The sequence below is a fragment of the Beta vulgaris genome, chromosome 3 (genome assembly GCF_026745355.1).
Source record: "Beta vulgaris subsp. vulgaris cultivar EL10 chromosome 3, EL10.2, whole genome shotgun sequence".
NCBI lineage: Eukaryota > Viridiplantae > Streptophyta > Magnoliopsida > Caryophyllales > Amaranthaceae > Beta > Beta vulgaris.
In genome coordinates this window covers 4,627,458-4,643,231 of record NC_079204.1, presented here as the reverse complement: position 1 = coordinate 4,643,231, position 15,774 = coordinate 4,627,458, and the positions used below count along the sequence as shown (strand labels likewise).

Genomic DNA, 15,774 nt, shown 5'->3' with positions numbered 1-15,774 from the left:
AGTTAATAGAGGTTCTTATCATCTCTATTTTACCTCTTCCGTTCTTTTTCTATTGCGACAACAATTGAGTTTTCAAGTTTGTCAAGTTTAACTATTAACTAGTTATTAGATCCGGACTATGCCTCGGATAAGAAAAAATTGATTTATTAATATAATACTATATAATAATAAAAAATACAACTTAGCCTAGTGGTTAAGACTTTATTATATGTACTTGAGGTCTCGGGATCAAACCCTATACTAACTAAAACTCCCTAGGGGTAATACTGTAGTGGTCAACACTGTTCTTCAAATGGTATCATGCATACATAATTAATTTTAATGAACATGCAAATTTATTTATTTTTAAGGATACAAGGGATATGTTTAATAACATTAACTAATTACAACACATATTTGTAATTTTGTAGAAACATGGATCATTAAGAGAAGTTAGATGATATGGTGATTCTTTGAAAATCCTTACATAAGGTCAGGGGTTCGAGCCCAAGCTTCAACATATTTATTTTTAAAATAATGACCACTTGACTTTGTTGGTTAACAGACACGTGGCGAAATTCTGGTGGCAGGAGGAGGGTGCCACGTGGCGCATCGATGTTGTTACGCACGCCTTTTAATATATTTGTATAGATATTTTTAATTACTTTCTAGTAAAATTTTATACAAATTTGATATTTTGAAAGTATATCTATCGAGACGAATCTAACAAGATCTCACGTGACTATACTTTTCTTTACGTAAAAATCACAATAGATAGGTAAATGGTGGTAAGTTAATAGTATAATTAACCCATTATTGCAATAGAAAAAGAACGGAGGAAGTATGAGGTAATACATGATGGACACTAGAAAATACTTGCTTTAAATAAACAAATTAAAACTAAAATATGTGTATTTCTATCTCTTCTCTTGTATATATTTCCTTCGTCTTTTTCTAGTTGCTAGAATTATTTTGCACAATTGTCAAGAAAACAGTCGGGACTATTGAAAAGTAGAGCAAATAAGCATGAAGTAGTTGTTTTTTTTGTGCAATGAAGATAAAAATAAGATTATAGAGGTAAATAATATGTGAATACCACATACTACTAAAGTAAGAACGTTTAGCAAATGTAGCAAGTAAATTGAGACACCCGAAAATGACAAAATGTAGCAACTAAAAAAAGAATGATGGAGTATGAAGAATTTTATATACTTTTACATGCACGACATACATATAACTATATAAGATTAGTCGTTGTATAAGGTTGGAGGCTTGGTTTCTAATCAGTTTTATTCTTTTTTAACAAACAAATTTTGATTTTATTTTAGGATATCAGTTAGTTATGTATGGTAATCTTTTAATCTATCGAAATTGGAATTTTGGTAGAAAACTAAAGAACGTTTAGAGTGCATCTAAACTGCACCATGATAATTCCAAATAAAGTTTTGAGTTATTGCCATATTATTTTCAAGTTGGTAGAGTGAAAATTAATTTCGCGAGCAAACATATTGCAGAACTATGCAGATAACTCGTGTAACGCTACACTTGTTGTTACAAAAAGTGCTCTTTAGTGTTTGATATCAATGTTTCTGAGAAAACATGCTCTTTAACTTCTCCCCGCTTCATTTCCGATTCAACTTATGTATATCACATTTGTGGTAAGTAATTGCTAATTAGCAAAATATCTTCTTATATACTTTAAATGCTTAGATAGTGGGTGTTACCTTTTATGCATAATTATATATATCCCCTAATAAGTAAGAGTGTAATGTGTTGTTTGGATCAACTAATGAATTATTGAGAGATGAGGTCATCAATTGAAGTGGTTACTTTTTTTTGAGGAAAAAATGAAATGGGTACTTGTTTGACATCATTTTGATCGTGAAAGTGTGTCATATCATATCTTTTGTTTGAGAATTTCGTATGAAACTATAGTCGAGGATGAATATTGCACAAAATAATTCTTATGGTTTCACTTATATTGGATGAATTCGTATCTTTCTGGTAAAAAAAAGAAACGGTTAACCTACCTTTGCTGGCTGAGGTTTTGTTTAAATCTTTTTGTAAATGTTTAAATTAGTATGTAATGGATTGTATGAAGTTGTGGGTGGGAAACTTTATATTGGAGATTTCTATGGCTTGTTGCGATATGCTAAAATCATAACTTCTAACTTGATCAATTGCTAAATTTGTGAGGAGAATGAAACATAATGAGAAGATAGCTAGAGTGACAAAAACGACAAAAATTAAAAGGAAAAATCATCGTCAAGCCTTTTTCCAAGCCAAATCGGTTTTTCCCAAAGTATTGTCGGATTTTGATTAATGGTTTCATCTAAAACTCAAATTGATGTAAGGTTAAGTCTTGTCGAGTTTTTTTCTAAAAAGGTTGTTTATAACAATTTTTTTTGTGTGTAACGAACGAATTTGATTTGATTTAGGATATTAGTTAGTTAGGTATGAAAATCATTTAATCTATTGAAATTGGAATTTTGGTAGAAAGATAAGAAAAACATTTAGAATGTATCTGAAACTACACCATGATAATTCTCGAGTTTTAGGTTATTGGCATATTATTTTCAAGTTGATAGAGTGAAATTAATTTTGCGCGCAAACATATTGCGAAACCATGCAGATAACTTATGTACCACCACACTTATTGTCACAAATGGTGCTCTTGAGTGTGTAATATCAATGTTTTTGAGAAAGCATTCTCCTTACTTCCCTCTGCTTTAGTTCAGATTCAACTTATGTGTATCATATTTGATATTTGTGGTAAGTAATTGCTACTTAGCAAAAATATTTTGTTATATAAATGCTTAGGTCGTTTGTTGCTGCAATGAAATTTAACATATGTGATAATTTTGTGAATTAACTGAAGGATGGAGGTGAATGTTTTTTTTTGCTTGTGTATACATATGTAAATTTTGTCAATTAATGAGGGGATGGAGGTAAATATTTTCTTACATAAATGCTTAGATCGTGTGGTGACTTGTGGTGTAAGGCCACGTTGCTTTGCTTGTGTATACATATGTGATCACTTTGTGAATTGACGAGAGGATGAAGGTGAATGAAATTTAATGCGATATAAAAGTCGACAACCTTAACTCATTTTTTGTCTCAAGAAATGAGAGTCCGATGATTTGAAGAATGCAAGATGAAAAGGGTTTGAAGATTTGTTTCTTAGCCCAATAGCTACCAAAATTGTTTGTCCAAAGAGAGGGGAATTTGACATCAGGTTGAAAGTTTATAGAAGACCTAATGAGGATGTTGTGACATCTCCACGTTTTAAGAAAAAAAAGAATATTAACTTTTAGGTAAAAAAGAATGTTTTTTTTTAGGGGATATAAAAATGAATGTTATTACAAGGAAATTTGTAGAAAATAGTCAAACTCTCCACTAACATGGTTTGTCTTAATTAGCCTAATAATCTTAACATATTCAGTTAACAATCTAAATATTTATTGTATGAATCTACATACTTTAATAAATGTTACATTCACTTTTTTTTTATTTCACCCAATGCACTTTTTTGATCATTAATATCTTTAATTGTACATAGGTAAAAAGTATGAAAATTCGATAATTTAAAAGTATACATTGAGACTAACGATATCCTATTTGACTATATTTTTCAATATATAATAGCACGAAATCGGGTCAAAGTTAGTTGATAAATAGTGTCAGGTACTCAAGCTAACACTTATTTTTTGGTAGATAAAGTATCTAGAAATTGTAAGATTAGTTTCTCCAACAAATAGACGAAATCATCAAAGGGATCATAATTATCTATTAATTTACAAGTCTCAGTTGAAAAAGTCCATAATAAAATTAACAATGGCGCAAATAAGTACATGCACCCAAGTGCATGTAGAGCATGGTGCACCTTTTTCTAAACTACGTAATTTTAAAAAATTATTGTTATTTGTTTCCTTAAATTTTGCAAGTAAAGATTTCTTTTTCAAATTTAAATTTAAAAGGTATATGTTTTTTTTACCTTAGGTGTACTTGCTCATTTACTATACTTCCTCCGTTCCGTTTTAAATGAAACGTTTGTTTTTTCACGCAACCCAACGCGCTTCTTTAGTCATTAATATCTATAGTTGTGTACGCGTAAAAAATATAAAAAAGTTATAATTTGATAGTATGCATCGAGACGAATCTAACAAGATCCCACTTGACTATGTTTTTCTTTATATAATAGCGATAAATTGGAGGCCAAATTGATCAATGAATAGTGTCATTTCATCCAATGTTTCATTTAAAACAGACCGGAGGAAGTATGTTCTTTTCATTATAACCTTTATTCTTTTATAAATATAGATTTACACGTTCTTTAATTTTAAGCTGTGTGTTCTTTTTTAAAGTAAAAAAGTTGTTGAAAAAAGTTTATGTTTTTTTATATTAATTATATGTTCTTTTTGGGTCCACAATGCTCATTGTGCACCCTAGTCCATAATCCACGCTTTGTAACAATAGTCCTATAAGGCAATTAGAGGTTAGTAGTTAATTATTAGCGGTGATCTAATTTTTTTTTTTGGTGAGAAGAAGCGGTCCGGACCCCGCTCGAGCCTTAAAAGGCCAGGCACTTGAGAGTAAGGGGGGAGGGTAAGGGGAATCCCTACCCTCAAAGTGTCTCTAGTATGGATTGAACCCCCAACCTTGAGCTAGAATGATGCTCTCCTTATTGTATTAGTCTATTTGACTAACTGCTTGTGTGAAAGTATTTGGTAGATAGATACTCCCTCCGTCTTTTATTAGTTTACCTCTTTTGACTTTTGACACTATTCACATACATGACTTTGACTATCTTTTGTAATTTGTATTTAAGGAAAAATATATTCATGTGAGATCTTGTTGGATTCGTCTTAATGTGTATTATCCAAATATCAACTTTTTGTAATTTTTGCTTATCGAAAATTAAAGATATTAAGGTTCAAATTAGTATCTCGGCAAATGTTCCCCAAAGAAAGGGGTAAACTAATAAAAGACGGAGGGAGTAATTATTAACTGAATGATACTTTATTATGTGAAATGACCAATAAAGATATTAAAATAATTTATTGATAGATTTTTTTAAAAGGTATTAAATTTGACCAAATTAATACTACATTAATCATTATAGAACTTAATTCATAAACATCTCATCCAAAAATCCCCTCCTGGTAGCTTTTTCAAAATTAACTTTCAATTCAATTCTAACATATCTTTCTATCCTCTCTCAATCAAACATTTCCATCGAAGATTTAGACTAGTCAAACCTCTTTCAACCAAACACCCCGTCATCAAGCGAAAGTGTAAAAACTAGAGGTGTCCACTTCCAATTGGACAACCCACCACACAACCCTAAAACAACCTCAACTCAAACTCCACCACACTAATCGTCAACCCCCAAACACACCCTCGTAATTTCCTCAATTCCCTAAGGGCAATATCGTCATAAATTCTCGAGGGTGTATTATCCTACGGTCGCCTCCTTTCTGATAAAACAAAAAAAACCCTCTCTCTCTCTCCTCCACATCCATTCTCTCTCCTCTTTTTTTTTTCTCGATCTATCTTTCGCTGAGTTTTTCCGTCGCCGGATTTTTTCTCCGGCGATTTATACTCTATTCCGGTCACCGGAGATTCGATTCGTCGGTGTTTTTTCGGCTCATATTGTTATTGCAACGCTGCGTTTTGTTGTTCATTGTTGTTGTGTTTTTTTTTCGAAATTAGGGTTTCAGTCAACTTCAAATCGATTTTCGAGATTCGCCTTGCTCGGAGGATAGAGATTCGAAGGTTTTGTAATGTGCGAATGTTGTTTATTTGTTAGCAGCATTTGTTGATTTGAGAAAAAAAAATTAGGGTTTGGGAAGAGAAAAAAGGGTTTTTGTGAAAGTTGAAGAAATAGGGAAAATGCCGAGAAGTTCGCGACATAAATCTAGCAAACATAGTTCGAGGGAAGTTAGGGATTACTCTGATTCAGAGAAAGAATCTGGCTTGAAGGAGAAGAAGGGGAGAGATGATGGTGGAAGTAATAGTAGTAGTAGGCATTTGAAGGAATCGATTTCGGGTGAGAAGCGGAAGATTGATTCGAAATCGGTGGATAGTAGTGTGAAGGATTTGAGTGGTGGTATTGTCAATGTTGATTATGTGGATGAGTATGTTGCTTCTTCTTCGTCGTCGAAGAAGCGGAAAGAGAAGGAAGATGATGACCGTTGGACTGGAGGTGATAACAACGAGCATGATTTGTCGAAGAGTGATTCGAAGAGGTCGAGTAGAAGAGATGAGAGCTTAGCGGCGGGTTTCGATGGGGAAGAAGGTAAGAGAAGTGGGAGTAAGGTTGAATCAAAGCACCATAGGTCTGAAAGGAAAGAGAGGAGTGAGAAAGAAGGAGTTTCGGACCGCGATAAGAAGAGTAGTAAAAGTGAGAGATTAATTGATGTTGTTACAGGGAATGAAAATGTAGGTAATGAAGGGAACAGAAAACAGGGAAATGGAGAGGATCGTGGAGGAAAGCATGGTGTTGGTAATACTGGTAAGGTAACCTGTTCATGTGCTTGTTACTTGTGCTTTTGTTACTAACTTTTTTTTTTAAAATCTTTGTTGATTTATCTTTGACAAGTAGGAGTAAGATTGTGTGCGTAATGTGGACCTTCCCGAACTTGGCTTAGTAGGATTAGTGTTGGTTGTTGCTTTGTATTGTAGTGATGGTTCATTGATCAAGTAATTTCAGTTCATTTCTCCACCTACCAAATGAAGGTTGGTGGTGCTTGAGTGTGTGTGCGCGCGCGAAAAATGAGGGTCTCATTTCTTTTCATAGCGACAAATCAATTTCTATTAATGTGAAAGGACATATGAGTAGCTTTACGTCTCTAATTTCTTTTCTGGTATAAGCGCACACCAGATGATTAAATATTTAAATGTATCTAGAATATTGTTCATATGTTCACTTGGGCTTGGTGAAAGCCGTATGGAAACTTTTCATTGAGATCAAGGGAAGGACCAGATTAATGGGTAGGTTAGGCACTCAACAGCTATTTTTTGTGGGAAGGAGGAAGAAATCATTTCGTTTAGTAGAATTGTAAGGTGATGTGTTCGTTTATAGTGGGTTTTTGATTAGGTGTACATGGTTTCAATCGTGCGAACTAGAAGAGTTGACTGCTAGAGCATAAGCATACTTTATGTCTTGTAAAGGGACATTAGTTTCTGTACAGGGACATTATTAATGTTAGTACAGAGCTAAGTGGCTAGTCAAAATGTTTGCTTGTCAAGGGACATTAGTTTTTATACAGGTATATTATCTGTCTGTGTCTTGACATGTTATTGTTACATGGGATCAAGAAGTAAGTGTTCAAATGGTTCTGCTAAGTCTAAGACATATTGGAATGTCATGCTAGTTACCGTATGCCGGAGTTAGTCATGTTAATAGGTATGGGATAGCATATATATCGTGCAGATATAGGGAAAGAAATGCTATATGTGACTTGTGGAAGGGCCATGAACTCTTTTGTCAATTCTATATACATGTTTTAATATATTAAGTGTTTATGTTGCAGCTGATCCCTGGAGAAGTGTGTGAAACTGTTCTCTTTGTGTATGTGGTCCTACTTATATGATATTGAGCTTGCTTGGCTAGTAGTTATTACAATACATGTTGAAACTGTTCTTTAGAGGCTGAACCATTATGACATTGATTATATTATTTCTAAAGAAGTTAAGCGTTCACATGTAAACTTAGCATGCGATACAAATTACTTTTTGAAAACGCTTGAGTGCTTTGTTGTCTTCTCATTTCTTCATGGGGGTACAGCTTTGCTTTTGTTCTACAAGTGTTGCCTTGTAAGAGGCTACAGTTTTGATTACCTCCTGGATCTTTAGCATGATTACCAGCTTGAATGAGCATATACTAGTATTGAAGTCTAGGATTCTGATACAGGGGTGATATTGGTCAAGGAACAGTTTTTTTTCCTTCTTTTTTAACCTTCTTGGAGCGTACCACAGTGTGACTTTTGGTGCCCTGGTGGGAAAAGACATGTTGTTTTGTTTGTCTGTTTTCTTTAATGGCTGTGTGTCTTTGACACTTGGCTAGAAAAAGCTTCTCTTTCTTTTAGAACGTTTTGTTCTGAGTGACTACAACAATGTGGATAATGGTTATTTTTATGCTTTTAGTACTGGGTAGTATTTTAAGCAGGAAGTCATCTGTAAACTTTTGAACAGACTTTTGCGAGGTGCGTGTATGATTTAGGTAGCTAAATAAGTGTTGAAATAAATCCATTGAGGTCCTAAAAGACACTTGATATCAAGGAGTTTTGGCCTTGTTAGGGAATGCATTTATCGTGAATTAAAGTGGATAAGCGATGCCTTTTTTAAAACTTTTTTTAGAATCCTACTTGTAGCTTAATTGCGACCTGTTTATTCACTATTTGCTATTTCTTCTCCTCTCACATTGTTGTCTTGCTGTTTAATTGCATAATACCAAATGATTTTGGGTATGTCATCGGTTTGGCGTGATAGAGGAGAGCTGAGAGATTATGGACAGATTACGATTATTATCCGGTCTCGAGTACCTACTGTCGTATGCATTGCAGGTTCCTCTATGAATTGTAGTTTCCTTGTTTTTTCAAAGAAATACATGTAAATTATCTCGTGTGTTACATAGGTTTGATCCAGTATCTTCCTAGTCAGAGGCTGTAGTTGCATTTTTTTCTCTTCTTATTTCTTTGATTCCTTTGCCTTTGATGTGTATTTGATTTTTATGATGGCCAGCTATGTGACTGTCTATCTTTTATTAAAGCCTCACCTATGAGCCCATCTAAAATTAACATTAACCTGTAGATTGAAACCCATTTGATTTCTGTTTTTGTTGAAAACTTTGGCATATTTGACACGGCGATGAAGCCGAAAGGTTCAGAATTGCCATGGTTATTATTGGTAGCTGGTATCTGTAACCGTGTTCTGTATGGTTCAATGTGATATCCCATTTAAATTCTGTTCTGCAGAACAACAGATATAATCAGCGGGTTAGCGTTTCCTGGTATAGATATTTGTGGAGTACTTTTTATCTGACTCTGTTTTTTTCTTCTTCTGTTGAAGATGTTCTATTGACGACCTTCAAATAAATTACTTCGAACAAAAGGCTACCAGAATCAATTTCTCAAGAAGCAGTTATACAGAAGTTTTTGGATAAAATTGTTAGTTACCTCTTAAATGAAAAGTTGATACTCTGAAAACGAAATTTAAGCATGTGCTGAGCATGCCAAGGAAGTGAGGAACTCTACATTGAGTTATTGAATAGCTGTCTGTTTGCATGACTCTGGAAGCTGGAGTAACACATTGACCATTTGACCTGCAGGTCTCATGTCGTGGTTCCTGTTTGTCAGTCTATATATCTTTGCTAATTTGGGCCTCAATGTTTGGGAAAGGGATTGTAATTATCAATTTTATGGTCAAAGCTTACCCTTATATAACTTTGCGGCCAGCCTAAGATGGAATCAGTACTCTCTCTAGGATATGCCGTAGTTTCCATTAACTATAAATAATTAAGTTTACTTTTACTTAATATTTTTTTTCCATTTATCAGTGCTCATTTTTGAAAAAAAGTTGTCTTGAATCTTGGTTTACTTAGTGGTGCTTAATTCATTGAAAGTAGATGGCTCTATCTGTACAGATGAGACTTATATTTTCTAAACTTTGTGAGAAGAATGGGAAATTATATTTCTTAGGATGATGCGTTATATATTGAGTTGTTCATAGTTGATACAGAAAAATGAAGGCGTGAAGCAACTTTCTTTTAGATCTGTTTTCTGCTTTCTCTAGGTTAGGATGCCCTCTACTTAATTTCTATGTTAAACGTTGGGTTTTATGTTGTGTTTGAAGATTGCAGAGGGTTCATAGTTCATATTGCCAGATATATTAGTGTATTTATTATATTTGTTTATATTTTCTGTATAGGCTTCTGTATGGTTGGCTGCCTCTTCCTTATCATAGATTGCTCTATATTTTTTTTTATTAACTTTAGCTTACTAATGAGTCATGACTGCTATTAAGCTTGCTGGAAATTTTATCATCTACAGTAGTATTCTTCACTGTTTGATTTGTGATTCGTAACATAGTACTTATTCTTTGACAACATTCTTAATCAAGGTTGTGTTTTCCTGATCTTACCCTGTATGATGGTGGCCAAGTTTGTATTGTTTGTGGTTATTGCTTTCTGGGTCCAAGTATGATATATTGGTCTGAATAAGCATCTTTACTGAAGGGATGTCAGCTAGGAGATTTTTGTTTTGCTGCCTTATATCCTATGGAGAAACAAAATTTATTAATCTGTTTTATTTTGTTTCAGTCTATAACATACAAGAGGAGGTTCGTAAGCCTGAAGCAGAGAAAGATCTTGATAGACGAGTTAGAAGGAAAAGAGATGGTTCCGGCGACGGGGACAAGCATCAGGATGCTGCCCGAGAACTGGATGATCGAAAGTTATCTTCAAGGGATGATATTATGAGGTCAGGAAAACACAAGGATGAAGGCCATAAGGATGAGAGAATAAGAGATAGATACCAAGATGATGTAGACAGGGATAATCGAGTTTCAAGGGAGAATACCAGTGGCAGGTCTGAGGATAAGCATCTAAAGAATGAGAAAAAGGATTTGGATGTATCTGAAAAGAAATCTAAGGCCCATGGTAGCGAACATGACCGAGAGCCAGAACGAGAGCGGGATCGTGATCGAGACCGTGATCATGAGCGGGATAGAGTCAGGGATCGTGACCGAGACCGAGAACGAGACCGTCCCCGTCATGACCGTGAACGTGACCGGGATCACGATGACCGGGACCATGACCTTGATCGTGATAGGGATCGAGATCGGGACCTTGAACGTGTCTATGAGCGAGATCGTGAATTTGACCGGGACAGGGAACGTGGTCGTGATCGTGATCGATATCAGCGTGAACGTGATAGAGAGCGAATTCGTGATCGTGATCATAACCATGATCGAGGTCGTGAACGGGATTATGATCATGAATATGGCACTCATGTTGATGACAAAGGTTCTAGGTACAAGGATGATAGAGGAAGGAGAAGATCTCCAGATGGATATGATGAGTTTCATGGTGATAAATCTAGAAGATTAGAGTCAGAGGCTGACAAGGATCGATCTTTATCACGAAAAGCTAACGTAGACAGTGTAACAAGCAGCAGTCGTCGTAGGGCCTCACCGAGCTCCAGGGCTTATGTTAGTACAGATAAATACAGGTATTCATCTTGGCTGTATAGCTTTCCTGAGTGTGTTTATACTCATTTAGTTACGCAGTTCCAATTGAAGCTTGAATAGTTATAAATTGGCATATGAGGATGAGTATCGCTTTTGGAAACTTTTCTTGTTTTGGTATAGTAATAACTTAATCCTTGGTCTGAAGTTCCTAAAACTCATACATGCATTTCTTGGGGGTTTTGTAATAACTTAATTTTCCTTCATTCTTGTTTGTAGAGATGGTATCCAAGATGAGACCAAGTATGGAGATTCCATGAGAGAAGGCACTACATCTGAGACATTCGATAAAGTTCCCAAGTACCGGTCTGGGGATAAGCGCACCAAGTTTGATGAGAATCACATTGGAGAATTGTCTGAAAGATCTCCGAGTGCCAAAGCATCCCCTGCAGGTTTGAAGGAAAGATCTCCTTCAACTAGTGTTGATCGTAGATTTCAGAATAGAACTACCAGGAGAAGGAGCCTTGATGTTGATGAGGCTGAGAGGAGGAGTAGTGGTTCCAATGACATAAGAGATGTTTCTGTTAATGAGGAACGTCAGGGTAGAGATTTTTCTGCAAAAAAGCCTACAGTGGAGGAGTATCCTCCTGCAGATTCTCCCTTTCACCATAAATCCAGTCAGGGTAATATTTCTTCTCATGTTCCTGGTCCATCTGGGTACAGGACTGGAGCTGACAGCCCATCTTTTATGGGATCATTAGGAGAAGACGCTAGAGGTCACTCAGGAAGTCGTTACAGGAGAAGTGTTGATAATAATGTAGGAAGAGGGCCTGGAAATGCTTGGAAAGGTGCTCCTAACTGGCCTTCACCATTACCTAATGGCTTCTTGCCCTTCCCACCTGGTCCTCCTGGGCCACATCATGGGGGGTTTCCACCGATGCTCTCTCAATTTCCCATGTTTAGGCCTTCTTTGGACATGAACCACCCCGGGATGCCTTATCATATGCCTGATGCGGACCGCTTTTCTGGTCATGTACGACCTATAGGATGGCAGAACATGATTGATGGACCCGTTCCTCCTCATTTCCATGGATGGGATGCAAGTAACGGTGTCCTCAGGGAAGAATCTGCCATGTATGGGCCTGGGCATCTAGCCAATGCTCAAAGAAGGGACATGAATGCTGATATGTGGAAACTAAATGGTGATATGAATATGGATGTGACCTCTATGTCTCAGAAAGACAGTCATATGGTTAAAGCATCTATGGAAGAAGCTTCTTCTGCACAGGGTCCTTCAAGGCCTCCTGCTGAAAGTAGTTGCCTTGATGAGGGGACAAGTCCTAAGATGAATACGTCAAGTGGTCCATCATTAACAAAGGAAATTCCGGTGACTCCGGCTAAGGGGACTACTGAGAAGACTCCTGATTCATCTAGTGTTGATGATTCTGCACATTCAGTGCGTGCTTATCTTGCTAAGCTTGATATATCAATAGATATGGCGGATCCAGAATTGTATAATCAGTTCATTAACCTTGCTGATAAGGGACAGTCTGAATTTCTTGAAGAATCAGATGCTGAACGTATGGAGGTATAGAAATTTCTTGAACCTTTTGCGCCTCACGGCATTATCTAACATTCGAGTTGAATAAAACACATTGCTTATTTACGTTGTGTCTCACTAACAGGAGAAGGCACTTGATGAGTCGGATATTGTTAATGTGACTATGGGCTGGACATTTTTCCCTGCTGTCAAAGATTCCATATTTCAGGTATGTCTATTTAACACTTTGTAATGAGGAGCTTTTTTTGTTTTTTTTATCTTTCCCAAAGTGAGCAAGTTCCTTTTATTGTTTGACACTATATATATATATATATATATATATATATATGGGAATTTGAAAAGATAATTATTTTTGGGATGTACTGGAATAATACATGACAGTGATGACACTAGGCCCTGTTGAGTTTGCCTTAAAAAATAAGTTGAAGTAAAAAACATTTAGTTCAGTAAAAATAAGTGAAGTTCAGCAAATATAAGTTAACCTCATGAAAACAAGTTCTCTTCAGTAAAAATCAGTAATTTATATAAGAGAAAACAATAGAGAATCAGTAGCTAAGTCTTAAGTTTAGTAATTATAAGTTGAGTTCAGTAAAAACAAGTTCAGTTTAGCAAGAATCATTTGAGAGTTAACAGGGATATTGAAGTGATTTGGCTGCTACCGACAGCCAATAATAACTTTAAATAAGCAGGTTATAGTTTTGGGTCCATTAGGATGAGTCTACCTGGTTCGATCGATGTCACAATAAGCAAGTTTATATTGCTTTTGCAATACTTCTTGCATTCTTTTTTTTTTTTTTTTTTTTGTAGAATTTGGTTATCAGAGACCTGCCTTTAGTTCATTTATTCAGTTAGCATTTTATTCTCTATTAACAATGAATCTTTTCTAATCCACTTAATTCTTTCATTAATTATATTCATTTTGATCTTTGTTTCACTGCAGCAGTCAGTGAGACATTTGTTACTTTGTTTCATACCAAATTATTTTCTGCATATCTTATGGTGGTGAATAAGTATATTAAAATCTTATGAATATGAAAATGAATAACTATATTAAGCCGATCCCTCAAGTTTTGTGAGATTGTTTTATGCTACATGGCAAGGGGAAATTGAGTACTTGTGGGCTATTGTCTTGTGATTGCAGATCGGATATTTGCTTTAGTTTGTGCTTTCTAGTGTTTCCTAATGTGTAATCACTTGTTTGCAGAATGCAATGGATCTATACAAAGCACAGAGCACTAATAGAAGACCGTCTTTCATACCTAATGGGGAGAATTTGCATAGCCCATCGGCTTCCGAGGTTGAGGTAGAAGAGATTTCTGTTGTGGAGGAGAAAGTAGACCGTCTTATTGATTGTAGTGTCAAAAAAGAAGAGTTAAGTTCGGTGGTTCCAGAAATCGATTCCACCACGCCTATGATGAAAGTAGAAGAGCCTGTTTCTTTAATCGGCGATGAAGAGTTAAACAGTGGACCCTTGCGGAGTGCTGAGATGGTCCTTGATCTCAGTGATCAAGCACCCGTCCTTGTGGTGGAGAAAATGGACGAAGATAGTATTGTTGACAAGGGACTCTTGTCTGTTGAGACTAATTGCTCTGATGCCATTGAATTGAACACCGACAGAGAGATTGTTGGTAATGGTGGTAAGAGAGGCAGTGCTGAGTCCGCTTCTGATGAGCAATTGGATGTTTCTGTAAGTGGTCCTTTAGTTTTGTCCAATGATTCTGTTAAAGTTTGTGAGACATTAATCTCGGTGTCGAATGAGTCGGATTCGGTAATTTTGAGTCGGATACATCATGCTTCTGAAAGTACACATTGAAACAATTTTTTTTTTGCTATATTTTTATGTTGCGTTTCATTCTGAGCAATTTTCAGTTTATCCATCTTTTCATATTTCTCTTGATAAAGAGAGTGTTATCGAAGGAATAAAATCAAAATCAAAATGCATCTGTGTTTTTCCCCCCTAAATTGTCGTCTTGTTTTTTTTTTGCTCAGGCGTGTTCTTTTAGCTTATGCATTTCTTTGCAGCTTGGCTTATGCATTTGCTTCATTTATGGATTTCCATGTTTTCTTAAAAATTATTTTAACGTTGATTTTATGGTCGTGGCATGTCTTTTTTTTTTGTTTACAATATGTGATGCGTGAGATAATTTTGTTTGAAATTTCTGTGTAGTCTATTAGTCTGTCAATTTTAAGTATCTATCTTGGGCGTACTTGTACAGTTGTACCAAGCTTTAGGTTGAGGTGTTATAATAGGCGTCTCATAGTGAGATATGTGTCTTATAGTGAGATGTCGAAATGACATTTCACAAAAATTTGGTGCCAAAGTAAAGTTAAAGTGGTATCAAAATAGAGTTATTTGGTACCAAAATGTAACCTTGGTAGTTGGTATCAAACTGAATTTTTTTACCAAAATAGAGTTCGTACCAAAGTACTCTATTTTGGTAACCACTTTGACTTAGTTTTGGTACCAATTTTTTGTAAAATGCCATATTGCCATCTCACACTGAGTTGCTTATACTTTCTCCTTTAGGTTAGTTTTGCCCAAGGATTTGTCTTACTCATGTCGAATTGGAGCTTTTCAAATCAGTAGAAAATAGCCTACGATGGGTTTTAAAATCTACATAGTTTTCTTTTGGTCTGTTTTTTTTTTTTTATTCTCACATTTATTCTTGGTAACATGTCAAATTTATTTTCTTTTCGTTTTTCCATCTATGTTATCTGCTTTTTAATACCTGAACCTATTTTTCAGTTTCTTTTTCTCACTCAATACTTTTACAATTCTTTCTTGGTTTTCCCTCAAAGTGAAGTGAGTAAATTAAAAAAAAAATATAGAGGTACATACGTTTCAGTGTATAATCATGTCATTTTTTTTCTTTCATATGCTTTGAGTTTTTCCGTTTGTAATCTTTCAATGGATAAATTATTGCATGGAAGGATTTTCTCGAGTTTGAAAATATATGGAAACATATTTCTCCATTTTTCAGTGGTTGTGCTCGAAACACTTGACATGTTTGCTAATGCATATTTACAAACATGAATATCTTTAATTA

At 35.3% G+C, this 15,774-nt stretch overlaps 1 protein-coding gene across 1 annotated transcript; it reads left to right on the top strand.

Moving 5' to 3' along the window:
* Positions 1–5,460: 5,460 nt before the first annotated feature.
* On the top strand, positions 5,461–14,668 carry LOC104888259 (uncharacterized). Its single transcript, XM_010673164.4, has 5 exons — positions 5,461–6,493; positions 10,301–11,210; positions 11,446–12,754; positions 12,852–12,935; positions 13,932–14,668. The coding sequence occupies exons 1-5, from the start codon at positions 5,872–5,874 to the stop codon at positions 14,538–14,540; spliced, it is 3,534 nt and encodes a 1,177-aa protein (XP_010671466.2). The 5' UTR covers positions 5,461–5,871; the 3' UTR covers positions 14,541–14,668.
* Positions 14,669–15,774: the final 1,106 nt, after the last annotated feature.

What these genes read in the sequence shown, in the direction of transcription:
- LOC104888259 (XM_010673164.4), top strand. Translation starts at nt 5,872, where the DNA reads ATGCCGAGAAGTTCGCGACATAAATCTAGCAAACATAGTTCGAGGGAA. An exon ending in GCATGGTGTTGGTAATACTG is followed by an intron (nt 6,494 to 10,300) that starts GTAAGGTAACCT and finishes ATTTTGTTTCAG; the next exon opens with TCTATAACATACAAGAGGAG. An exon ending in TCAAAGATTCCATATTTCAG is followed by an intron (nt 12,936 to 13,931) that starts GTATGTCTATTT and finishes ACTTGTTTGCAG; the next exon opens with AATGCAATGGATCTATACAA.